General features: G+C 37.4%; 1 protein-coding gene across 1 annotated transcript; it reads right to left on the reverse strand.

Moving 5' to 3' along the window:
* Positions 1-2,786: 2,786 nt before the first annotated feature.
* LOC149381241 (fatty acyl-CoA reductase 3-like) lies at positions 2,787-11,367 on the reverse strand. Its single transcript, XM_089601939.1, has 11 exons — positions 11,105-11,367; positions 10,807-10,910; positions 10,524-10,726; positions 9,857-9,957; positions 9,284-9,476; positions 4,448-4,609; positions 4,255-4,336; positions 3,520-3,789; positions 3,273-3,400; positions 2,976-3,158; positions 2,787-2,941 (listed from the first exon to the last, which is right to left on the reverse strand). Exons 1-10 carry the CDS (start codon positions 11,184-11,186, stop codon positions 3,005-3,007), a joined length of 1,479 nt encoding a protein of 492 aa, XP_089458065.1. The 5' UTR covers positions 11,187-11,367; the 3' UTR covers positions 2,787-2,941; positions 2,976-3,004.
* Between the last annotated feature and the right edge of the window lie 15,608 nt (positions 11,368-26,975).

A 26,975-nucleotide genomic window follows, 5' to 3' on the forward strand; every position in this document is an offset into this window, starting at 1 on the left:
ATGAGAGCGGCGGGAAAGAAGTTTAAATGGACGTGACCTAATTTTTGGTTGCGATAAAGTCGCATCTGAAATTGATTTGGATGCGACAACTTCACATCCAAAGTCATTAAAATTTAACTAAATCCACGTCATTGACTGAACAAAAATAAAAGGGGAAAATATATCCCGGTTAAATTTCCCACTTTCGGATCCGACTAGCGCATCCAAAAGTTGCATGTAGTAATTGGATGCGACTAGTCACATACATTACTAGATATTGCTATTTAAACAAATTAGAATTTTTAGATTCTCGCAGACCCTATTGGATGCGACTAATAGCATCCAATTGTCTTTTGGATGCGACTAGTCACATCCAAAAGTCAGTCAATGCCAATAACTCAAATTATTCTTGTGATGGCTTGTTGTTAACTCTATTTCGTATGTTTGTGATGTGAACTCTATTATGTTTATGAGGCTGTGAACTTTACTTTGTTATTAGATATGGACTGAACATTTTATATTATGTATGTATGTGTAAATCTATTTTTTTTTCAAAATTGTTTATGAAATACTCTGCGGTAAACGATTTTTTGTGGTTTACCTCCACGGTAACAGTTTACCATACAGTAACGATAACCTATAAACTTTGTTAAACACTAGTGTATACTTTAAAAAACATCAGGTTGCACGTAATGTAAGAGGTATTTCAAATTAACCATGGTTTATAGGATGTGACATGATGGTTAGTGTTCACTGATCTTAAATGTTGATCATGAGATGATTATTTATTATGAAAAATGTAAAAATTATAAGAGGTTAGTATCTGGAAGTTAAAGTCGGGCTCTTAGCCCAATGTCACTCAAGGAGAAGGTTGCAACTTTTGAAGTATGTGAGAATTTGGTGCCTTTGAGGATGATAATGCATGGCTTTAGCTGGCGGGTGAGTGTGATGGAGATTAGGTTGATGTGAGAAGTTGTGGCAGTGCTAGAGTTGGTATAAAGGATAATTCTCAGATCACATTGGTTTTCTTGAGCTTGCATTTTTTGAATCAACGCTTTCTGATCATCGTGATAACATCCGGACAAGGGAATTTGCAATGACCTGGGTTAGGGAGGTTGGCGGGTTACGGCCTTGGTCATGGATATACTCGAGTAGGTGATCAGAGATCCAATTGAGAAGAAAATGGGGTCGAGATGAGGTTGATTGTTGAGAACTTGGTTGTGGTAGGTCCATCGTGACAAAGCAAGAGCAGCGAAGAGTTATCTCTAAAGGTGAGATTGTAGGTCATAGGAAACCGATGAGAACAGAGATCGAGATTTTTTTTTTTTTTTTTACAAAAAATTGGTTACGTAAGCCACTTAAACTATATGAATTGTAAATTAGCCAACCTTTAGTAAATACTTTGTAAATAGCCAACTTGCATACGTGGCCGCCTATTAACTGCCTATTTTTTACATGTTTGGCTGGATTAAATAAGTCTTTACTAATCTGTTAATAAGTCAACTTGACTATTTACATTAAATTAACCAAATGTGGGCTATATCTCAATTCATTATAACCGTGTGGCTATATAACTTAATAACTCTTTTTTTTTTATTCGGGGGATAGTAGTGTTCACGAATAAATCTCCAAGGGCATGTTTGGTTCAAAAGTTAAATTGGAATAAGAATGAGAATCATAATGGTAATGACAATGCAATGGAATGGAAACTATTTTACTTTGTTTGGTTTGTGGTTTTGACGTGTACGGAATGAAAGTTAAATTGACAAAATTAACCTTGTCTTCTTTATTGGAATTTCTTGTCACTGGTTCTATATCAGAGATGTCTTTTTTCAAAATGAAAAAACCTTGATGCAACTTCAAAATTTCTAAGATTTCCAAAAACAATCAACTATGAACTTGGGAAATGATCACAAATGAATGAGAGACTGATATCAAAAAAAAAAAAAAAAAAAAAAAAAGCTCCCAAATCTGGTTCTCTTTCATTTTTTTTCTCAATTGATTAAAATCCCAAATGAGCTCCTCTGAGGTTATTGCAAGAGAATTCGACAGTGAAGGTAGAGAAACGACGGCGATTGAGTATAAGCGCCATTAGGATTTTTAGGGATTGGGCTGGGGATGGAGTTTATCTAGAGTACGCCACCGAGATCCAGTCGAGCGACGGACAACGAACCATTTTTTCCCCGTTAAGCAGTGACTCAATAAATTTTTTTTTTCGAAATATGGATATGGGTAATTTCGGGATAAAGATTTGAGCCAGTGGGAATGAGGGATTCTTAACATATTGGGAGGAATGAAAATGGGTGAATGAAGATTCAACTTGAATGGATTAGAATGGTTATTCTTAGTATTTTTAGCAAACCAAACAAAATAATGAGTTTCATTACATTCCTTTCCATTCCATTCCTACATTATTACCTCCAACCAAACGTGCCCCAAGATTGTTTGTCTAAAAGGCTTCGTTGAAGGTCTCGAGGTTGCAAAATGCGAGACTACATCGGATTTGTTCTTCTAATGATGAATACAAGTGGTCCAATGAGGTTATTTTTTTCCTCAAGCGGGCAAGAATGCAGTGGATCTCGGGCACAAAGGGTTTAGGGATCCCGAGACAACTCATACCGTTAGTAAGCGATAGTTTTGCACCATGGATCATTTGATAAGGATTTTTCGGCTTGGGAGAAAAGGGAGGAATTGCAATAAGATTTAATTATCACAAACTATCTCTTTTCAATATATCAAATGATACAATTGACCGCAGTGACGTTCATATAGGTAAACATAAATATAGAAATAACTGCCTCAGCAGGGACAAAATTAAACTTCGACATTTTTTTATAATAAACTTCGACATTATAAAAGGTAGATTAGGAACATAGTCTTTTGAAATATAAATGGACGCATTACATATCTTTGACGCACAAGCTGACATTATAGTCCACATATATAGGAGCACACATATTTGTATATATATATATATATATATATATATATATATATATATATATATATATGACTGATACAATGATCATTTGAAAACGTATTTGACGACACCAGGAATGTGAACATTCAGGAAGTAGTCTTCCCAGTTGATGGTCTTGGGGTCAAAGTAGAATATTTCTGTCTCTCTCCCACTTTCTTTCATTGCCAATTGTAGTTTTTCCGAATTCATATCGTCAAAACTGCATCAAAGTATATGTATGCATTAATAGATTATTTCTTGTTGACCGCAGTACTTTGTACAAAATTAAAAATAACAATAGGAAATGCGTTACTCTATAAAACATTGAACTTACAATCCTTTGAAGAACAAGTACGGCCTGTAGAGATCAACCAATCGCATGACAAATTTGATCTTTCTATTGAGCTCAAGATATGTGCCTTGGAAGAACTGACAAAAAGCTGCGTTCACCAACTCCAAGCCCTAATATACATGATCATACGGAAAATAAACAAAGTAATTGTAACGATTATTAGTTGATTGAATATTTTTAATTTTATACAAGTTCATCGATCATTCAAAAGCAAGTAGAACAAACATACCTTAAGGAAGACCAAGTAACGAATGGTCATGTATCTGTGGAAACTAGCCATGTCTTCCAACACCAAGATCTTGTCTACCTTCACTGGCTTTCCGTCCTTGTTGATCCACGGGTTCTTCGAAAAATAACGGAACCCATAGTCTTGTAAATCGGCGTATCTCAGGGGATTTTTAACCGAAGATCCAACATGGTATACAATATCATCAACCGGATAATTGGCATGAACCGCCAATGTCACTAGCATTGCATTAACCACATAATCTGCCGGTATCTGCGGTTAGAAATTTAAAACGCGATTATCCCCTTTATCAATTAAAAACATATTAATCATAGTAATTAGTTAATCGTAACAAAATTTCTTTTTGTTGCATGATCAATCTGAGAAATTTGATTATTATTATATGATTGCTCGATATTAAAATTATTTTTTATATGTCGATTTAAGGTTTGGTGTATATTATATTATCAAATTTCTCCAAATATTCTAATTTGTCATCATTCTAGTCGCGTGCATATTGTTCCCAGCCGTAATGGACCCGAATTTAGTTGTAAACTTAATTTTCCATTATCATTTGTACTTTTTAGTGGACTTTTCGTTTGCCTAAATGTACTAATAGCATTAAATCCCGTATTTGACGTGACTTTATCTCCATATATAATAAATCACTGGCCCCGATCCCGACTACGTGATTGATATATAACTATATGTGAAAATAAATTTAATATTAATACTAACCACATCAACGACCGCCTTCAGATCGCCGAGAAAACAAGTCAGCTTTCCTTTTCCATATCCCACGGCTAGGCTATCGATTGTTCTGCATCGAAAATTAGTACGCTAATTATAACGCGTCTAAATAATACTAATCCTGAATCTTTCTTAATCAAATGATAGATATTCGCTGTAATTTGCTGTATGTGATTATTACCTTATGCCTTCGACCCAGCCAGGAAAGGGTTCTTTGTAAGTACTGGTGACAATAGTGGGCCGTACAATGACCACATTCAAATCTCCTTTAAGTTTTCCAATCAACATCTCTCCCATTGCTTTCGTGAATACATACGTGTTTGGCCATCCGTATAACTTAGCCCTGACATGGATTAACAAGATAAGCAATTATAATAACTATTAACAAAGAGATCATATTAAGCTGATATTTTTTTTAGAAAAAAAATAAAAGTTACTAAGTTTATATATATCTGCAGGGTTTTCAGTTTCCCGGTCATGTCAATTTCTTCCAAAAGTGTACATATACAATTATGCATATTTGATGTAATAATATAATTAATTGGGCACTCAATGGAGGAAACAGGACTAATCAAATGGGACAAAGTTTCTTATGGGATACTTTTTTGAGCGTTGTAGCAATCTGACCAATTTTAAATTTGATTTTACAAAACTAATCAACGTTTTGTTTATTTTGGTGAATTTCATAATTTACCAAAATTAACGTATAAAAATGTTATGAACAATCATATAAAATGCTATCTGATTAATGGGATCACGTCATCAAATGTTATTAGATTTTAAATATGCTTAAAATGTTGCTTAAATCGTAAATTCAACATTGTTTTATGCGGTTTGGTTAATAAGATTTTTTCTATTATTTTTTTATGTATATATCCATAGTTTTTGTGCCATGGGGCCATAAACATAAATATGTGTTCACACCAGTCGATATACAAAAAATAAATAAAAAATTTGGAAAGCTTGTAAGCTTGATTTCTGGCCAACAGAAAAAACCGGCTATCTTAATAAAGTTACTATTTTGGTAACACACAAAGATAAAAATAAAAAACCAATTAGTATAACTTGTAAGTTAGCTCGATTACGACTTACGAGCCAGTCTTATTGAAGAACCCGGCAGTCAAAAACTGGCTATCGTAATAAAGTAAACCTATCTCGATATATGAATAAATAAACATTAGTAAAACTTGTAGCTAGCTCGATTTCAAACCAGTCTTATTAAAGAACCGACCGTCAAAACCTAGCTAGCTGTCTTAATAAAGTTATTCTTTCGACATACAAATAAAAAAATATAAAAAAAGCATTAGTAAATCTTGTAAAAAGTTAGCTAGATTTCAAACCAGTCGTATTGAAGAAGCCGACCGTCTAAACTATATTGAATAAAGTGAACTAAAAGTTTTAAATTCTTTTAAATAAATCAAAGCGGAGAAGGCAAACATACAATCACTGAAAAAACATATGAAAGCTTTATCGAAAAGATTAGTTTGGTTGATTGAATGGTTAATCGTGACGCGGTTATATTCAACTACCTGAGAATAATTGGGCAAAAATATATTTGCAGGTTTTTGTAGATCTCGAAGTTTAATAAAATGCTCAGTATTATACAGACTCTCCAAACTTCTGTTTTATATGATATATACAACTAGTTTTAACGAAGTCATTAAATACTAATTCTGGGATCAGCTCAATAATTATGAATTGGGCAACTGCGGGACTATTTAGCACTTAATTTTTTTTTTTTTTTTTGTTTATCTAATTCTAGACCTGTATTATGTTCTCTTCTTCACCATCATAATAAAGTGATAAACCACTAATTGTAATAAAATATCTCACCCTATCTCTAACAATCAAATGAAGACACACACCTACTTTCTAACCCCCATATGGCTACGTGTCACACCTTTTTGTCTGAATACATAGAAAGAAACCCGTCTTCTTTCAATAAGTTAGTTGAGGTTGGTGAATAGTCAATCGCGATATTAATGTGTTGGCGATAACTCTGGAAAGTTTCTTTATGCTACATTTTATCATGTCACGTTGATCTCATCAAAGCACATCAAATATTAACGTATGTGCTTCTCTTTCTCTCTCTCTCTCTTTTTTTTTTTTTTTTTTTTTTTTTTTTGCTTTCAATTATGAGTGCTCTTTATTGATAGGAGCCAAAAATATCTAACTATATTTATGGGTTTTCTTTTAAACCAAGATCTCAATTGGCTAATTACCTATTCATACAAAGCGCGTTATCTTTCCTTCTTTCCATAGCGTACCGTTTTTCTATTCATGCTTACAAGAAGAACTTTTTTGACTACTCAAAATTTTCATTGTAATACATTACTATTCTAGAGAATGGATATCTTTATGAAGAACGAATCTGGATAGTGAGCAATTTAATATATATATATATATATATATATATATATATATATATATATATATATATATATATATATTAAGGACGGAGGCAGGTTATAGCCCCCTTCAAATATATTTTTTTTTATATACTTTTGCTAGTTTTTTTAAAAAACTTTTTTCTCTTTATACCTTAAAAGTTTACAAATTAGTCCTTCCTAAATTATATCTGCACATTAACCCCCTGTGATTTACCTCTCTTCTAGGCATGTCCCTATATACACGGGCGCGCACATATATATATATATATATATATAAACAATATATTTTCATTTTTTTAAGTAGATTAATATTAGGGGTGGTAATTTGGTCCAGACACGAAACACAAAACGATTACGAAACGATTTAAAGCGGATTTGGATCTCAAAAAATGGGTCGGTTCTTAATTGGATCGAACACGCTAACACGATTAAATAATAGTTAAAAAAGACACGATTATGGTAACACGATAAAAAGCCGATTAACACGATTATTAAATGGTCGACACGAAACACGATTACGACCCGCACGATTATGATCCAATTAACACGATTACGAGTAATAGCACGATTACGATCCATTTATACACGATAAATATTATATATGTAAAATTATAAATTTATAACTATAAACATAAAATTGATATTAGAAAACATGATGTAATAAATAAAGTATATTCATATAAATATCAATTCACGTATGATAACATATAGTCAATAGTATACCAATTGACTTAACGGGAGCAATAAGAATCACAATTCATTACAAACAATCACAATTACTATAGTCTCATAATAACGTATCATATTCAATTTTGTTTTATTTCAATTCATATCAAACAATTTTCATTCACAATCACAATAACTATCATCTCATAATTACCTATCATCATATTCAATTTTATTGTATTTCAATTAAATTCATATTGAAAAATCACAATTTGAAATTGATAGTCACGATAACTATAGTCTCATAATACCGTATCATATTCAATTTTATTTTATTTCAATTCAATTCATATCGAACAATTACAATTTACAATCACAATAACTATCATCTCATAATCACGCAACATATTCAATTTTATGTGATTTGAATTCAATTTAATTCACAATCACAATAACTATCGTCTCATAATAACGTATCATATTCAATTTTGTTTGATTTCAATTCAATTAAATTTATATTGAAAAAAATCATAATTTATAATTGACAATCACAATAACTATAGTCTCATTATAACGTATCATATTCAGTTTCTTTAAATCGTATGAGTATTGGTTAGATAGTCACTCGTAGTGTATTGTTGAATATGTGAATGTGAATTTGGGTATTGATTATGTACTTGTTGAACTTTTGATTTACGGTATTGTTGAACTTCTGGTCTTGGGCATTGTTGAACTTCTTATTTTTGGCTTGAGTTTAAAGTGTGTTTATTTTTTATGTCAGTGTTTTTATTTTGATTTTTATTTTTTTACAGGCTATAAATGGATTGTGATTCTAAATCAGTTGAACAAACATTGTCGATGTATCGGAAGTTAGCACAAAAAGAAAGAGAACTATTCTGATCTTATGACTGTTATGTTTTTTTTATAATTATATCTCAACTAATTGAGTTCGAATGTCTAAACACGGTTAAAACACGATTAAATACTCATTTAACACGACTATTAAACGTTTATAGATCTGTAAAAAAAAATAAACGATCGGATTTGGATCTAGATTTCAAACACGATTAATAAATGGTCGAATTTGGTTCTAACAATTATTTATACAAACACGATTACGACACAAACACAAAATTTTCATCCCTAATTAATATGAGTAATAAAATAAAAATAAAAATATATAAATAAGATGGTCGAATAGAAATGATGGACAAGACCGGTGGGCTGGTAAAGAAAAAGACCCTGTATATATTAAATTAATTTATCGATCTATATTATCTTTTGGGGAATATCAAAAACTGATGTTTTGTATACGATGGCGATGTTCTTTTCAGTTCATACTTCATACATTCGAAACCACATTAATTATTGCCTTTTATAAAATTATATAATACTAATTATTATTATTATAATAATAATAATAAAATCTGTTTGTATTATGTTGGCGAAAAACAATTAATTATAAGTTATTTAGTATACAGAACAAATATTTTAATTGGACTGGTTTAAAAATATATTTTATTCAGATATATCCGCATTAAATTTATTAACATACATAGACTAATAAACTCACACTCACTCTGCTCTATTTATATGAAATCCTACGTATAAGTTATAACTAACAAAAATATATTCAATTGTAACAATATTTTTTGAAAATTTTTTGTTTGATATTTTCTTGAAACAAGAAGTGTCAACTTCCAAATTGGGACTAAATTTCTAATGCATGTGATTTTCATAATTGAAGATTTCTGTGATAAGGCAAGTATATATGATTACAAGAGATTAACCCTAACGACGAAAAGGCAATTTCCACAAGTGCATGTGAATATAGTTTTTTGTCTTTTGTCGTTAAAGGATAATGTGGTACCCAATTAGTAAATAATATTTCAGGCCATACTAAAACACGAAACAAAACTTATACCATTCAGCCCCGAAAAATTAAAATAAAAAAATAATACCTTTCATGGCCGAAATCTTTCATTGCCAAAGTAGTTTCTGATGGTGAAGATTGCTGAGATTGGAGTTCCTTTAATTTTTCCTCGACGAGTTTAACTTCATCATCAATGTTTAATCCCGTGGCACCATTAAGACTCTCACCCATTTGATATGGGTTTTCAAGAATTAATCCACCTCTTTCACCTGAAACATAAGCTGAAAAAGTCCACCGAATAAATAAATAAATAAATAATTACAAACTTGGACTTCATTGTAATGACGATGAAATTCAGAACAACAGCACAACAATGAAGCACTCTTCAATTAATGTACCGCCCATTCAACGGCAACTGAATCACATGTCGTGCATTTAATTTAATTTCCTTTCTTTTCTTTTCTTTTTTGGTTAATATTATTAACACACGTATATACATATAACAGCAGTCATGACAGCGCGTATTATCTTAGCTCTGAAGAGTATCAATCGAGTATTTAATGCTGTAATTAGGACCATATTTCAGTGGTAGAGGAGAGAAATAAACAACAAAATATAATATCAAGCAAGTAACAAAAACTAATCAATCACACATACGGACCTGTGGACACATGGAGAAAGACCTTTAAATTAGTACACTCCTTGGCGAAGTTCAAACAATACTTGGCTCCCAAGGTGTTGAGATAGAGAGAAACATCATATCTACAGTGGCGAAGACAGAAAATCCAGTCATAAGGTAAATTTGAAATAAAACAATATCCATAAGAGTAAATTTTAAAAAAAATTATTATTTTGAGCTAAAAATGTAAGGAGAATGAAAAAAAATGAGTAAAAAATATAATATTAAAAAATTCAGGGGGGCATTTGCCTCCCCTGGTCTTCACGTGGCTCCGGCGAGAAAAAGTAAATAAATATATCTATATTTTTGTATGTTTTGTTATTAGAGGAATAAAAACAAGGAAGTAGCTATATTTTCGGGATTAAACTTCATAATTTAGTGCTTCATATCGAAAGGCTAAAACGTCAGAGTAGTGCTGTGTCTTGAGTCGGGGATCAGAAATCTCGATTAACAACATAATGAATGGCTATCTTTTAAAACAGAAACATATATAATGAATATATCCAGTTCTCATTGTCAAGATTCTTGGTCTTCACCTACCTGGCTTGAGTATTAATTAGAATCTCAACTGATATATGCACTAATAACTCATACAAAGTATTTCGACTTTCTACTTTAACCATACACCTTATATTTGTTTTAGTATCACCTTTCATCAAAGTTGGTAGTGGCAGCTAAATTAACAATGACATCTACTTGGCTCAGCATTTCCTGTTTGAGGTTCAAGTCACTCAATCCTAAGTCCTCGTGAGTTATATCCCCCCTGATAACCCTCGTCTTTTCTTGAACAAGAGACTGGAAATTCGGACCCAATTTTTCTTTCAACACCCTGAACAAATCTTTTCCAATAATCTACAATATGTGCACGACGAAAGATCAGTGAATATCAGCATCAGTTTGTCATGTTATATTCTATATGTGCGTGCGTGTACCTCATTGTTCATGCGTTGAATCGCTGACTTTTCATCACTGGCTCTTAAAAGAAGATATAGCATCTTGATATTTGGCTGAACTCTTAGAACTTTCTCCGTAAAAACTGATCCCCAGAGAAAAAAATAAAATAAAAATGAGTGCACGCGTAATATATAATTAAATATATATACACGTATAATCAGCATTTAATCAACGCTAATGTTAAGAATATCCCATGCACTGGCAGACTCGAATATACGAGAAATACGAATATGGTATCCAATAATATATATATGAGTAAATATGTGAAGTGCTTACTCTTTGCTAGGAATCCAGTAGCGCCAGTGACCAGAATCGACTTGTTGTCCAGAAATTGGAGAACACTTTCCAACTGATCCATTTGGAGCAAACGAATCAAGAAGACCGAGAGATAAGGCTCTAGTGGGGTGTGTGTGTGTGTGTGTGTGAGAGAGAGAGAGAGCGAGAGAGAGAGAGAGAGAGAGAGAGAGAGAGAGTGAGAGATAGCGAGAGAGCAATGTAATTAGCTAGAGTACTGAGATTGATGGTGATGAGATGAAAGGTCATCTAATATAGAGAGAGGCTATGGGCAAAGGTAATTTATATGGTTGGAGTGTACGCAACTAGTCCTCTGACTATTTCTCAATTTTTATTAATTATATCATTTAATTATCTCACTGGCTAGGTAGTGAGCGATCTATGCTTGAAGTGTTTACTATTGAACTCACTCTATTGAACTCCCTCTCTTCTCTATATATAACAAATTGTTGTATGCTATAATTAATTATGATTTTTATACTAGATATCCCTCGCGAATATTATAAGAGAAATTTTTAAAAAATGTGACTCATAAGTTTTTTTCAATCGTGTTAAAAATTTGGAAAATATATGTACGATTCATTTGACCAAAATACTCGATATAACTAAAAAAAAAAAAAAAAAATACATCGTACAACCGGAGCGTGATGCATAGGGATGGAATAAAAGTTAATATATTTTTTTTTCATTTTTTATATCAATTTAGAAACACCCAATTTCACGACTCTTAAGTGCTATTTTAAATTTCTTTATGGTACAAAGTACCTTAACGTTAGTCATTATTAGTATAAAAAAAAAAAGCAAAACATCCTCAAAACGGTAACTATATAATATTATGTTTGTAGTTATATAATTACTCAATAAAAGGCATTGCCAAGTTTTGGCCGAAGATTTACGCCACGAATTTAAGTGAAGGACACATACGCCATACCCACTGAATACATATCTCAAAATTTGTATTAAAATCAAGATGTTGGTTAAACTTATACTTGCACCAAACCTACCAGCTCAGGAAATATAATGCTTTTTCCACAATATTAACAAGTGTGTGCACGTACTGAAAATAAATATTTATTGAGATCTCTGCCACCAGTTATAGCTCGGCTGGGCTCTATATAAATTGGGAATTATATTCGATATAATTTAAGATAAATCAAATCCCTCAATTAATGATACAATATGCATGCTTGAAATTCATTATTATAATACAATTTGTAAAGAAGAGAAAACCAAGGCACCGAGTTCCTTTCTATCCCTTTTGGTGATTGATCTCTCTTTCTCTCCCAGGACTCTGCATTTGGTGATTCCAGTCGTCCACCCAATATTGGATTTTGGCCTCCAAGACTGGGCATGAGATACAATTGTTCGACTCGGTAGAAAGAACGTTCCTTTATATTTTAGAGAACTTTTGACAATGACTAACACGAAGAATGAGTGGTTAATCCCGGAGAGACCAGTGAGATTAAACAGGACTTTCGGTGTGTATATTTTGGTGAGATTAAACCATAACTAATTACATCGACACCCTCAAACACTATTACAAAAAAAGGGCTTAGACGACAATCTTTTGGTGTTGTCCAAGATTGGATGACAATTGAACAATGAAAATATCATTGTTCGGTCATTAATATTTAAGATATTAGCAGCGATTAGTCGCCGCTAATTCAAATGAACTTCTCGCCAAATGAACTGACTCGTCAAATTGTTGAGCCACACACCCGCTAAAAGCCTCTCCCCTTCTCGCCGAAACTCCTTACTCTATTATCCAATATATTCCACCTCTGGACCCGTATTTACCTTTCACCTACTTCCTATAGTTAATAAACTTAACAAAGAGCACATGCACCCAAGAGCACAAGCGGTTTAAAATCGCAAGGGAAAAAATATTTCTTTCCCCCATAGAGCATCGAACACCTAAAAATATAGGAAAATTTGATTTTCTTGACATCATATTTATGTGTTACTCCGATAATCCGAAGAGACTAAAAGAGTCTTCAGAGTGCCGAGAACGACAGGAATCGAGACTGGAGTTCGAGTCAAATAGGCCCGAGAACTCACGAAAGATAAGGAACGCTACGTTCATAAGTCAAGAACGGCCCATACTGAGCAGAACTTCGAAGAGAAGAGAAGTCGGTAGGTCAAAGACTAGTCAAAACAAAGAAAACACGTGTAAATAAACATAAATAAAATGCTCACTTCGACAGTTATGACCAAGGAAAGCACTGAAGATAACTACCCACTAAACGCACAAACAAAAAATAGCTAAGTGGTAACTGTCAGAGACGTGGGGACTGATTACCCCATGTTATCAACACATGACATCTATAAATAGCGGAAGAACTCGAGGAAGAAGGAGACTTGATTTTTTATTGGAAAACTTATCATGTCTTTACTTCTACAATCCCCTTGTATTTTACTTTATTGTACGAGATTCGTCTGCATTTTGAAAAAAGTCTTGCCTAAACACTCAGCCTTCTCGGAACTTGCATTCCCGGAACTTAGTGTATTTCATGAGATATTGTTGTACTAATTTTACAAATCAATAACATTATGAAAATTCATATTTAGACTTGGCAGTAATCAACATATGAAAATGGACTTTGTCACGTTTTTTTACAACAATACCCCACCAAGCAAACATAATACTCCTCTCAGTCTATAACATATCACTCTCTAATTTTCTTACTCTCGCAAACCTTCTCTTGTAAAACTTGACTTTTAAATCCTCGGACATAGAATATAATTTTTTTTTAATACCATCTCTATTTTTTAACTCTATTATTGAAGAATATATTGAATTTCATCAGATAGTTTAAGAATAACAACAACAATTGGGAGTTGCTTCTTCGAAAAATATTAATTTTAGAAGTTTGCATCCATTAATTTTTTATGAATTACAATAATTTACAATAAATTTCTCATCATAAATCATTGGATTGCATCTAAAATTATCAGATTCAAACTTTTAAATTAAAATTTAAGGTCCCAAAAATGACTCAAAAGGAGTTGTTGCCTTTGAATATCATTAGTGTTGACCTGTAAAATTAGTACAACAATATCTCACGAAAATATACTGACTCCGAGTACAAAGCCTCCGAGTACAGAGGTGATTTAGGCAAGACTTTCTCTTTATACAGACGAATCTAATACAAGAGAGCAATGTTTTCTAGAGATTTTAAGTGAAAGAAAGTGTGTAAAAAAAAGTCCGTGCTTCGTTCTGTGCTGCTGCCTCTATTTATACTCGTCTGGTCGTGTCTTTGACGGTTATTTTGAGGAACGTGGGGTGATCAATCCCACGTTCTGGACGGTTATGGGTAACTGCTTTTCGCCTCTCTCTGAGGTAGGCGGTTAATGCTCCTCGTGCGGTTTCTGAACCGTCGAGGTGTGCGTTTTAGAGCTTGAAACATGTTTTCTATTAGTTTTGACTAGTCTTTGACCCACGTTCTTCTCTTCTCTTCGAAGTTCTGATCGGTGGGTTTCGTTCTTAACTTATGAACGGTTCGTTCCTTTTTAATGGATGACCCTTGGGTTTACTTAACCTGAGCTCGGTGCTGGATTCGTATTTCTGCTCGGCGGTCCGACTAGCCAGGTCGGAGTCTGACTAATTTATCCCGTAACAGCTACCCCCCAGTTTCTTGGTTTTTTCTTTAGCAAAAATGGTAAGGAACTATTTCGGTTTGCTTCGTGACCGTGTTCATCTTTGCTTACTTGTCTCGGGATGATCCGAGTAGAATTCTTTATTCTTTCTTTTTACAGGACGACGTCGTTTGTCATCGGGCCTTTCTGAACCGTAGCGTCTTTTGCTTCGACGGTCAGATGTGTTTGGCTTCCTGGACAAGCTTAATCTCCACCGCTCATGAAGTCTTTATATAAGGCCTATCCTCAACTTTCGAATTCATTTCGCTTTTTTCTTCTGAATTCTGATCTCAGAGCGTTCTCGGCTTGACCTGCTTATTCAGATTTTCTCTTGACTTCTTCGTTTTTGCTCGGATCTTCCGACCTCCAATCTTGCGGGTAAGGTCTGTTCTCTTTTGTTTTATTGTTTTTGGTATCTTCCTTTTGTTTTGAGATTGTTGTTTGGCGATCGGTATCTTCTTTATTTATTGTATTCGGACCCTTCGGACTTTAGGAATCTTAGTTTCTCAACTTCATTAGGGCTATGGGTGGACTTGCGCGTCCTGATCTGAGCTTTGATCCTCGCGTCGTTCGGAGATCGGTACCTGATCCCGATAGTGTTACCTTGTTGGATGGGTCCAAGTTTCCTTTCCTCAGAAGTCCCGTGTGGTATCATATCCCAGAGATCGGATGGGACCGTCCTGTAATGGCATATGATGAGTCATGCGTGCCTCCCAATCCTGAGTCCGAGGGGGTTGATAACGAGAAAAAGGTTATTGACTCGTCTTCCCTGTCGTGTAGGGACACTATGGTCGTGGAGTTATCGTCCTCGTCTGATTCTTCGAAGGAGAGCGGGTCGGAATCTCGTGATACGACGAGCCTTTCTCTTTCGCAAGACCGAGGAGAGGGTTGCTCTCACGGCACTCCGGGTCCAAGTGGGAGGACTTTTGGGGTTGATCTTCCAGAGGAAGAGGAAGAGGCCCTGATCTTTGAACGGAAAGAGGGCCAGTTTTCGGCCAAAGTTTGGACTTCTCGGGTTACCGAGAAATATCTACAAGGGTTGAGGGAGGAATTCGAGATAGCTGAGGGAATTACTCTCTCGGCACCTTTGGAACACGAGAGAGCCGATCAGCCTCCTGTCGGAAAGATTGCGTTCAATAGGGCCATTTTGAACGTGATCGGAGGGTTGCCAATGCATCCACTCATTTCCCAGTTCGTGTCCGACCTGGGTTGTTCTCCTACCCAGCTCGTCCCCAACGTGTATAAAATCTTTGTCGGGATGGCCATGTTGTGGGCGAAGATTTATGATCGCCCTGTCACTTTGCAAGATTTCTCACAATACTACTCTTTTAAGTCGGCCCCAGGGCAGCATGGTTACTATTATGCTCGGGCTAATGACGATCAGTCTAAGGTGGTTTCTCGCCTGCCGACCAGCCAGAAAAATTGGAAAGATCATTTCTTCTGGGTCGAAGGGAACGCCTCTTATGAAAGATGCCCCATAAGGGCTCCGTTCTCGGAATTGGGTGTGATTTTGGTCCAGAATTTTTTGCCTGATAATTTGAGCCGGGCTTTTGTTCTGGGTTTTTATATGTTTTATGTTTGGTTTCAGGTCCCCTTCCGCAATATTCCGAGGAGGAGCGACCACTTCACTCGGAAATTTTTGATCTTTCAGAGGCTGATCGGTCGACGTTCCTGTTGTCGGACCCGGACCTGCTCGACCAATATTATTATTACCCTTATTCAAGTAAGTATTTTACCTGTCCTTTCTCAGTTTACTTATGTTCTTTTCTCATTTTCCTTTTCGTTTCTTAACAGAGATCGCCCAGATGGCAAAAAAGAAATCTGCTCCCGAGCTGATCCCTCCCAATCCGAAACGCGTCAAGGCTTCTAAGGCTTCGACGGCCGGCAAACGGGCTTCCTCGTCGATTTCGAAGGTTCCGGAGCCTCTGAGCTCTTCTCCCGCTAAGGGTCTGGCCGAGCCTTCATCTACCTCCGATCCTTTGGCTCCGGTCGTTTCTTTCTTCCGCGAGCGTTTCCCTGCCGAGAAGGCTCAGGAGGTTCTCAGGCTCGAGCCTTTGGAGAGGCTTAACCAGGCCACTGACTTGGCGATTTCGGTAAGTTTTGACTCGTCTAGTCGGTACCTCTTCTCTTTTGATAACTCATTGTGGCTGATCGTTTGATCGTTGCAGAATTTTGTCAGTATGACCGGGCTAGTCGGACTGCTAGGCTCCGAGCTCACCTCTTTGAGACAAAGGAATGATCGATTTCTCAAGGAGAGAGATGCTGCCAAGGATGAGACAGCCAAGGTCAGGTCTGAGTTAACTCGAAAGTTCCGAGAAGACCTCGAGGCTGCTCGTCTAGCGGCGGTGGAAGAGTACAAAGCTTCCGACGATTATCGTGATATGCGCGATGATCTCTATACCGCTGGGATGACCGAGGCTGTTCGGCTTCTTGGTCCGAAGAATCCTAATCTGGATGCGACGGATCTTGATCTCGACTCGGAGTCAAGGGCTAGCGAGGAGGGCGACCAGGAATAGGATTTATAGTTGTTGTTTTTATATATTCTTTTTATATTTCTGTTAACCCGCTTGGGTTTTGAACAATCAGTCCGAGGTCGGATCTTCATTTTGTAATTTTTGTTTTTCCCTTTCGGGATTTGAACAAGTGATCCTTGGTTGGATCTATATTTTGTGTAAATTTAGTTTCAAAAATTTGGTAAAGTAAAGTACTACTATTACTAGGTAATTTTTCTAAAAATTGTTCGTTAGTTATCTAGCCGCCCAGTTTACTTTGTCGAAATTTTTGAAAGATGATTAATGCGATACATAAGTAATTGCGAACAGAGGAAAGAAAGATGAACAAATACTTGAAATTATAAGCGCGTGATTACTCGAAACTCCGAGTAGAAAATTTGAAAGATAGAAAATTACTTGAAATCATAAGTTTGGCGACCAAGCCGCTTTTCGAAAAATTAACAAGTGAACATAATTCATGCGACCAAGCCGCTTTTTGAATTTGTAAACGCGATACATGCGACCAAGCCGCTTTTTAAAAGATTAACAAATAAACAAATCAGACGTAAAATCGGCGAAGATGCTCAGCGTTCCAGGGGTTTTTCTCCATATCGCCGTTCAACTGTTGTAGTCGGTAGGCCCCGTTTCCGAAGTCTTCTCGGATGATGTAAGGTCCCTCCCAATTTGCGTTGAAGGCTCCCTCCTGGTGGATTTTGGTGTGGAGAAAAACTCTTCTGAGGACTTTGTCGCCGACTTTGAATGACCTTGGTCGGACTCTCCTGTTAAAATACCGAGAAACCTTTTGCTGGTTAGCTAGATTTCTTAATCTGGCGTTTTCTCTTTTTTCTTCTAACAGGTCTAGATTAATTTCAAGCATTTCGTTGTTTACCTTTGTTGAGTATTTTTCCCTTCTCATTGTTGGTATCAAAACGTCGGTCGGTATGGCCGCGTCGGAACCGTATGCGAGGGAGAAAGGTGTTTCGCCTGTGGTGGAGTGCTCGGTGGTCCTGTATGACCAGAGGACTTCTTGAAGCATATCCACCCACTCTGACTTTTGCTCGTCTAACTTTGTTTTCAGGCCGTGTTTTATCGTTTTGTTGACGGCCTCCACCAATCCATTGGATTGTGGTCTGACTGGTGTAGAAAAAACTTTGTTAATGCCATATTTGTCACAAAAGCTTTTGAAAGAATCGCAGTCGAATTGGGTTCCGTGGTCGGATACAATTTTGACTGGTATTCCAAAACGAGTAATGATATTTTTCCATACGAATTTCTCAATTGCATGGGCCGTTATTTTATTTAAGGGTTCGGCTTCAACCCATTTTGAAAAATAGTCGATGGCTACGATCGCATACCTGCATCCTCCTCGGCCTGTTGGCAAAGCTCCGATTAGGTCTATTCCCCATTCTGCGAATGGGATCGGGCATGAGAGGGTGATGAGCGGATTAGGTGGAAGCCTCGGGATGTTTGAGAACTTCTGACACTTGACGCATCTTTGCGTTATGTGCCGTGCATCGGCCTTTAATGTCGGCCAGTAGAGTCCTTGTCGGATGATCTTTTGCGCCAATGCTCCGCCTCCGATGTGACTTCCGCATATCCCTTCATGGATTTCTTTGAGAGCGTACTCGGCTTCGTCTTCATCTAGGCACTTGAGTAGAGCTTGGGAAAATCCCCTTTTGTATAGATTCTGACCTTCGAGGAAATATCGGGCAGCTCTGAACTTCAAACTTCTAGCCTCGTTCTTGTCGTTGGGTAGGGTTCCCTGCTGCAAGTATTTTCTGATCGGAGTTTGCCAAGACTTTCGTTGCTCGACATGAAGCACGTGGGTGGCCTGCTCGATGCTGGGCTGCCCAATTTTGATCACTGGGATTGACTCTGAGTCTGATCCTTGAGTGGCGTGCTTTGCTAACGCGTCAGCCTCTACGTTCATGGCTCTTGGGACTTGAGTGATCTCGCAAAGTTCGAATTCGTTTGCTAAGTTTTTGGCCTTCTCGGCATATAGCGACATCTTTTCGCCTTTTGCCTGAAATTCACATTTCATTTGATTAACAATTAACTGAGAATCCGAATATACTTTGAGCTTTTTGATTTCTAAATCTTTTGCTATTTGCAGCCCATGTATCATAGCTTCGTACTCAGCTTCATTGTTTGAAGTATTAAAGTTGAATTTTAATGCGAATTTTACCTTGTCTCCTTCTGGACTGGATAGCGCAATTCCGACCCCGGACCCCTTTTCGTTGACTGCTCCGTCTACATACATGTCCCAAATCGGGAATTCGACTGGCCTGTATGTGAACTCTGCAATGAAGTCGGCGACTGCTTGTCCTTTTATTGCTGGTCGGGGGCTGAAGTGTATATCATATTGTGTCAACTCAATTGACCATTTCATTAGCCTTCCGGATACGTCAGGCTTTTGCAGCACCTGGCGCAGTGGGAAATTGGTGAGGACCGTAATCGGATGTGCAAGGAAGTAGTGTTTTAGCTTCCGAGAGGCAGTGATGAGGGCGAAAGCTAGCTTTTCGAGTTCCGGGTATCTTCCTTCTGCCTCGTTAAGACGCCGCGAAGTATAATAAACCGGGACTTGGTGTTTTCCCTCATTCTTGATTAGTGCTGAGCTTACTGCATGCTCCGAGACGGCTAGGTAGATCTCCAAGGGCTCTCCCTCCTGTACTTTTCTCAAAGTCGGAGGCCATGCCAAGTGTTCCTTTAGAGATTCGAAGCTCTCGTCGCACTGCTTGGTCCATTCAAATTCTTTGGAGCCTCTGAGTATATTGAAGAAATGAATACTTCGGTCGGTAGACCGAGAGATAAAGCGACTTAGTGCAGCTATGCATCCCGTCAATTTTTGCACCTCTTTGATATTTCGTGGTGGTCTCATGTTCCATAGGGCTGTGATCTTCTCTGGATTCACTTCAATGCCTCGTTCATGAACGATGAAACCTAAGAATTTTCCTGCGGACACACCAAATGTACATTTTAGAGGATTCAATTTCATGCGATATTGCCTTAATAGTTCGAATGATCTTCTAAGATCATTCGTATGTTCAACTATTTTTCGGCTCTTAACTAACAAGTCATCAATGTATGCTTCCATTGTGATCCCGAGTAATTCGGCGAACATTCGATTTACTAATCTTTGATATGTTGCTCCAGCATTTTTTAACCCGAAAGGCATTACCGTATAACAGTATAGCCCCCGATCAGTTATGAATGCCGTGTGGTCCTGGTCGGGACCGTACATAGGAATTTGATTGTAGCCAGAGTAGGCGTCCATGAAACTTAGGATTTCATGACCTGCTGTGGCGTCTACTAACTGATCAATTCTCGGCATAGGAAAACTATCCTTTGGGCAAGCCTTGTTCAGATCTGTAAAATCCACACAAGTTCTCCACTTCCCGTTGGGTTTCTTAACCAAGACGGGGTTGGCCACCCACTTAGGATATTTAGTTTCTTTTATTGATCCGTTAGAAATTAGTTTATCTACTTCTTCCTTCAGAGCAGTATACCTTTCGGAGTTTAAAGCTCTTCTTTTCTGTCTGATAGGTTTTTCTTTAGGATCTATATTTAACCTATGACATGCTATTTGAGGATCTATCCCTGTCATATCGGACTGCGACCAAGCAAATATATCTAAACTATTAGATAGGAGAGTAATTAAGTCACTTTTGGTACCTGATTCAAGATACTTTCCAATCTTGAGCTTCTTCTCAGGTTGATTTGGATCTGGGGCGACTTCCTCGACCTCGTCTCCTGGGCCAATTTCTTCTCGGCTCGGGAGGCGTGGGTCAAAATCTGGATCGATCATCATAACCTTGTGAACATCTTTGTCCTGACTCTCCTTGAGATAATTCGCATAGCAGCTCCTTGCGATAGCCTGAGTTCCGACTACTTCACCTATTCCATGCTCGGTAGGGAACTTCATCTTCAAATACTCCACCGACGCAACGGCCCCGAGGGACTGCAAGGTGGGCCTGCCAATGATCGCATTGAATGAAGATTTCCCGGGGATCACTATCCATGCTGTGTTGATGGTTTTACTCCTCGGGTTTTCTCCCACAGTTATTGGGAGTGAGATTAATCCCTTGGGCTGGATTGAATCTCCCGTGAAGCCATAGAGATTCTCGGGGGAAGGAGCCAACGCGTCTTGCTTAAGACCCATCTTGTTGAATGTGTCTTCATAGAGTACGTCAACAGCGCTTCCAGTGTCCACCAAAATCCGGTGTACGTTCCTGTTGCCGATTAAGGCCGAAATGACCAATGGATCGTTGTGAGGATACATCACCCACCGAGCATCTTCTGCTGTAAAGGTGATAGGTTCCGAGCTAGACTTGGCTATCTTGTTAGGCCTCTGCTCGGCTGTAAACAAGATCTGCCGGGGTCCTGCGTAGGCTTCCCTCACATAGCTTTTTTGAGCGCTCCTTGATGTTCCTCCCACATGTGGTCCTCCGACTATGAGTGAGATTTCGGCATATGCCTCTCTTTTCTGCTCCTCTTGCTCCCCTTGCTCGGCCTTGAATTTCTTCAATGCTCCTCTTCGGATCAGGGCTTCTATGGCCTCTTTGAGGTTGAAACAATCGGCAGTACGGTGACCGATGTCCGCGTGGAAAGCGCAATATTTTGTTTTATCCCTCTTCGAGATGTCTTTCTTGATCGGCTTTGGCTTGGGGAAATCTTCCTTGTCCTGTGTAAGACTAAATATCTCCTCTATCGGGGTATTGAGCTTATGATATTTGTCGAACTTACTGGAAAAAGGTTTCAGAGGTCCCGCTCCTGACCGGCTCTTCTTTGGTGGGCGGTGGTCCTCAGAATGTCGTTCCCTATGCTCTTCTCGGTAGCTCTTCGGCGGCTTTGCTTTTCTTGCCGCCAGTCTTGCTTCTTCCGCGTTGATATATTTTTGAGCTCTTTTCAAGAAATCGTTGTAGTCCTTTGGACTAGTCTTCTGAAGAGACCACCAGAATTCTGATTCTGTTCGGACGCCGGAAGAGATGCCGAAGAGCTTAAAGTCTTCGTTCAGATCGTCAACCTGAAGTGCTTGTTCCGAGTATCGATTAATAAAATCTTTTAGGGACTCGTCATGGGCTTGTCTTACCGCCAGCAGCCTTTCTTTGGGAGTTTTTCCTGAACTGGAGCCGACAAACTGTTCCATGAATTTTCTAGACAGCTGTTTCCAGGATCCTATGGAGTTTGGCTTTAGCTTTCTGTACCATCTTTTGGCTGAGCCAGTTAAAGTGATAGAGAAAGCTCTGCACATAACTTCTGGTCCGGCTCCTTGCAGCAGCATCCAAGAGGAAAAAGTGTCTATATGGTCTCCCGGGTCGGTCTTTCCGTCGTATACTGGGATGCTTGGCATCCTAAACCGATCAGGCAACGGGTGTTCTAACACGCGGGCCGTGAACGGGGAGATAGCTTCTCCAACCTTCGGAACGGACTCCTTCTGACCTAGAGCTACCTCTTCAATCCGACGTTCCAACCTTCTAAGGTTTGTTTTGTTGGTGCTTGCACTGTCTTCAGTCTCTGAGCTGTCTAAGCTGTGCCTGAAAGTGCTTGAATATCCTTTGTCCATGCTGGGCTGGTACCGATCAGGAATCTTTTCCTGACTGTACTGCTCCTTTTCGGACTCAGAAACATCTTCCATCCTCTCATACCGATCTCTGGCATGTTTTCGAGGTTTCTTAACCTGCGGATCTTGCCCGATGGGTTCCTTCCCTGATCGGTGCGAAGGCTCCTCATCTGGGATCACTATTGCACTTCGCAGTGTGACCCTTTTTGCCTGTAACCTTCTCTTCAAGTCCCTGTTATTTGCCTCTAAGACCGAGAGACGCTCTTGCATCTGTCTGAATTGTTCTTCGAGGCTGGGTTCCGGAAGGAGCTCAGCTATTTCTTCCGAGGTGAGAGGCAGGGTGCGGTTATGGTGCTCTATCTCCGTCTCCTGGTTAGAGACAGCGTTCACGGGTGCGGACGAACTAGCCATATTCTTCAGCTGGTCCCCCTCCTTCTAGCGCCAACTGTTGACCTGTAAAATTAGTACAACAATATCTCACGAAAATATACTGACTCCGAGTACAAAGCCTCCGAGTACAGAGGTGATTTAGGCAAGACTTTCTCTTTATACAGACGAATCTAATACAAGAGAGCAATGTTTTCTAGAGATTTTAAGTGAAAGAAAGTGTGTAAAAAAAAGTCCGTGCTTCGTTCTGTGCTGCTGCCTCTATTTATACTCGTCTGGTCGTGTCTTTGACGGTTATTTTGAGGAACGTGGGGTGATCAATCCCACGTTCTGGACGGTTATGGGTAACTGCTTTTCGCCTCTCTCTGAGGTAGGCGGTTAATGCTCCTCGTGCGGTTTCTGAACCGTCGAGGTGTGCGTTTTAGAGCTTGAAACATGTTTTCTATTAGTTTTGACTAGTCTTTGACCCACGTTCTTCTCTTCTCTTCGAAGTTCTGATCGGTGGGTTTCGTTCTTAACTTATGAACGGTTCGTTCCTTTTTAATGGATGACCCTTGGGTTTACTTAACCTGAGCTCGGTGCTGGATTCGTATTTCTGCTCGGCGGTCCGACTAGCCAGGTCGGAGTCTGACTAATTTATCCCGTAACAATTAGATATTAGATAGAATGTATCATTAAAATTGGATGAGAGAGAGAGAGGTAGAGAGAGAGAGAGTGAGAGAGAGAGAGAGAATTAGATTTGAAATGATTTATTTGAATTGGAGGTTTTTGTCTAAAAACGTGACACAGGTCTGTTTTTCTAAATTGAGAACTAACAAATCCAACCATGAATTTTTAGTAGTTATGAGGTCTAGATAAAAGTTACCTCTGTGCTCAAATGTAATTGAAAATGAAAAACTGAAATATGTAATTAATCCTTTTAGCACAGAGGTTACGAGTATCATATTTTGTTGAATTTTATTTTCCAGTTTTGCATTATCTTAATTAATTGTTTCGTAGATCGTTTTCCTTGCAAAGAAAGCTATCTCGTGTTTGTTAACATATTGCGTAAAAAAACAAAAATTGTATCAACTTTCATCATTTGATAAGTTTTTTTCAATTTCTTACTAAAAGTTTAATTTGACAAAAAATACTATTAAACCACTTGTACAAATCCAATTTTACCCACAACAATTGATGTCAATTATTGACATAGATATCTATTCTATGTCAACAAACAGAGAACTCAAAACTCACAGATGTCAACAATAGATGTCAATTGTTGACATAGAGATGACAATGGTTGACATCATGTTAAGAGTAAAATTGTATTTATACAACTGGTTTATTAGTTTTTTTGGTCAAATTAAATTTTTAGTAGAAAATTGGAAAAAATTTATCAAATGGTGGTAATTGAGACAATTTCAGTTTCATACCAATATTCTTACAGTTAACACCTCTATTTAAATCCATAGTCACACGATAAAGTTACCTAAATGAAATTAATGACTTGTAGATGAGGGTTTCCATATTGTTAAGGACACCTGCATTGTCACCTAGTCACCAACACTTTCTTTTGTAATTATTTTATTACTCATTTTCCCATTTTTAAAGCGTGTAAGTATACTTTGATGGTTGCCATATAAGAAGTTAGGTTAATAATACATACTATCTCTCATCCGAGCACAGTGTCTAATCAATAGCATCAAAGACAAAATTAAGAGCACTGTGCTATATATAAAAGCCAACCAAAGCATATGTTTTATGGTATCATTCATGTACCCAATTAAAAAGCTTTGTATTTGATGTCAATATAAGAAGTATGCCATTATAGAGATATAGTACACGCGCCTCTCATCAGAGCACGGTGATAATCAATTGCATCAAAGACACAATTTGGGCATATAATTAAGCTATAGACAAAAGGGAAACCAGTTCATATTTTTTATGGCATTCATTAATTTATATACGGCACTGAATCCGGTATGTTGCAACAGTTTACCAGACAGGTTAGGTTTAAAAGTAAAATGGTATCTAAATCCGAGAACGATCGACAAGAGAAACGAATTCTTCAAGAGTTTCGGAGTGGTCTAATTTTTAAAGAGAATGAGATGAGTTATCAAATCCAAATGGCTTACCAATTTATATAGGAAAAACTATAGCACGGTTTTTTCAATGTTGGTCGACCCCAAAAGATGGACAAATTTCATTCCATTAGTTCGAAAATACCCAAAACTGGACTTTTTATTTATTTGTGGGAAAAAAAATGTCCTTCCAACCCATATAACCCTTACTCTCATTTTATTCTCAAATCTCTCATTCTCTCTAATTCTCTCGTCATTTTGTCTCTCCATTTGATGGAATTCAGTCAAAAATAGGTACGTTCACTTATTTAATCATCATTAATAGATTTGGTGACATATTTTGAGAAAAATCCAATAAGTTGGTAGATCTAGGTAAAAATTTCTGAAATTTCACTTTATTTCCTATGAAATCCGCTAGTTTACAGTGAAATTTAACTAAAATTTTCGATGAAAATCATGTTGAAATAAGAAAAAAATTATGGAAATTTCCGATAGTTTTGGATGAAATCCGATGCTTTCGGATGGAATCTGATGGGTTTCAATGAATTAGAGCCATTTTTGTTGAATTTCGACCATTTTCGATGAGTTTCAATCATTTTCGATGAGTTTCGACCCTTACCAACCACTTCCGACAGTTTATGATTTTAGTGATTTTTTGGTGTTTTTGAAGTTGAAAGTCCAGATCCACTGTTTAACCTGTCTAGTTAGATGTTGTTAGGAACAACTAAAAGAACAACAGCTCATAAATAACATAAACAAGTAAGAACACAAAGAGTGGTAACACAGTTCGGCCTCAACTGTCTACTCTGGAGGAATTTGAATCTCAGTGAAAAGAGCACTTCTACTAGATAATAGAATGAGTACACACAGGAATACAATGGATGATCACCTTCCACTATTCCTAACTCCAAGCCACTTCTATGAAGTTACTAACCTAGGCTCCCCCTAGATTTGAGTTTTCCTCACTTTTAACACTCACACTCTCCCAGTGTTTCACTTCATAACAATAACATCCACTACAACAATAACAATAAAAGGCAAGATTCGTCATCACCGATGACAATCAAAACCCCACATGAAAAACCCATACTTTTCTTGAAAGGATGATTTCGGCGTGTAAATTGGGTAACCCTACCTAGGTTAAAACATTATCCTTTTATAAGAGACAACAAAAGAGAATGTCCTGGAAACGGACACCATGACAGATGGCGCACATCAGGACACGGACAGACAAAAAGCTGTCAGGAAGGCCACGTTGAGTCCTGGCAGAAATGGACGAATGATGTTCTGTGCAATGTCAACGACAACCCTTGGAACAGAAGAGTTGCTTGAACCAAAACGCCAATTTCAATGTACCAACAGCAGTTTTTATCTTGTTTAATGGCACGTGGGGAGAAAGAATGACACTTATGGGTGTTCAGTACTGCAGTTACACTTGTTGATATTTCGAAAGACATAACCTACTCAGTTAGTGGATAAGGTGTACGAGACGATCGATGTAGACAGATTCACGTTCGACTTAAACCTTGATGTCCCATAAGTAATGAGTACAATTATGATGACTCTTACTGTTTTGACGAACGATGCTGACGTTTCGTATTATATGAAGCACAAAAATCGTAAGAAATTTTCCACGTTAGTGCGTAAGCTTAGTATCGAAAAAAATCATAGCGTCAAGTGCATATCGTGAAGTAGCTAAAGAAAAAATGTGATGA

The sequence above is a fragment of the Urtica dioica genome, chromosome 11, assembly GCF_054948205.1.
Source record: "Urtica dioica subsp. dioica isolate 48M chromosome 11, U.dioica_male_clone48M_v1_H2, whole genome shotgun sequence".
NCBI classification, from domain to species: domain Eukaryota; kingdom Viridiplantae; phylum Streptophyta; class Magnoliopsida; order Rosales; family Urticaceae; genus Urtica; species Urtica dioica.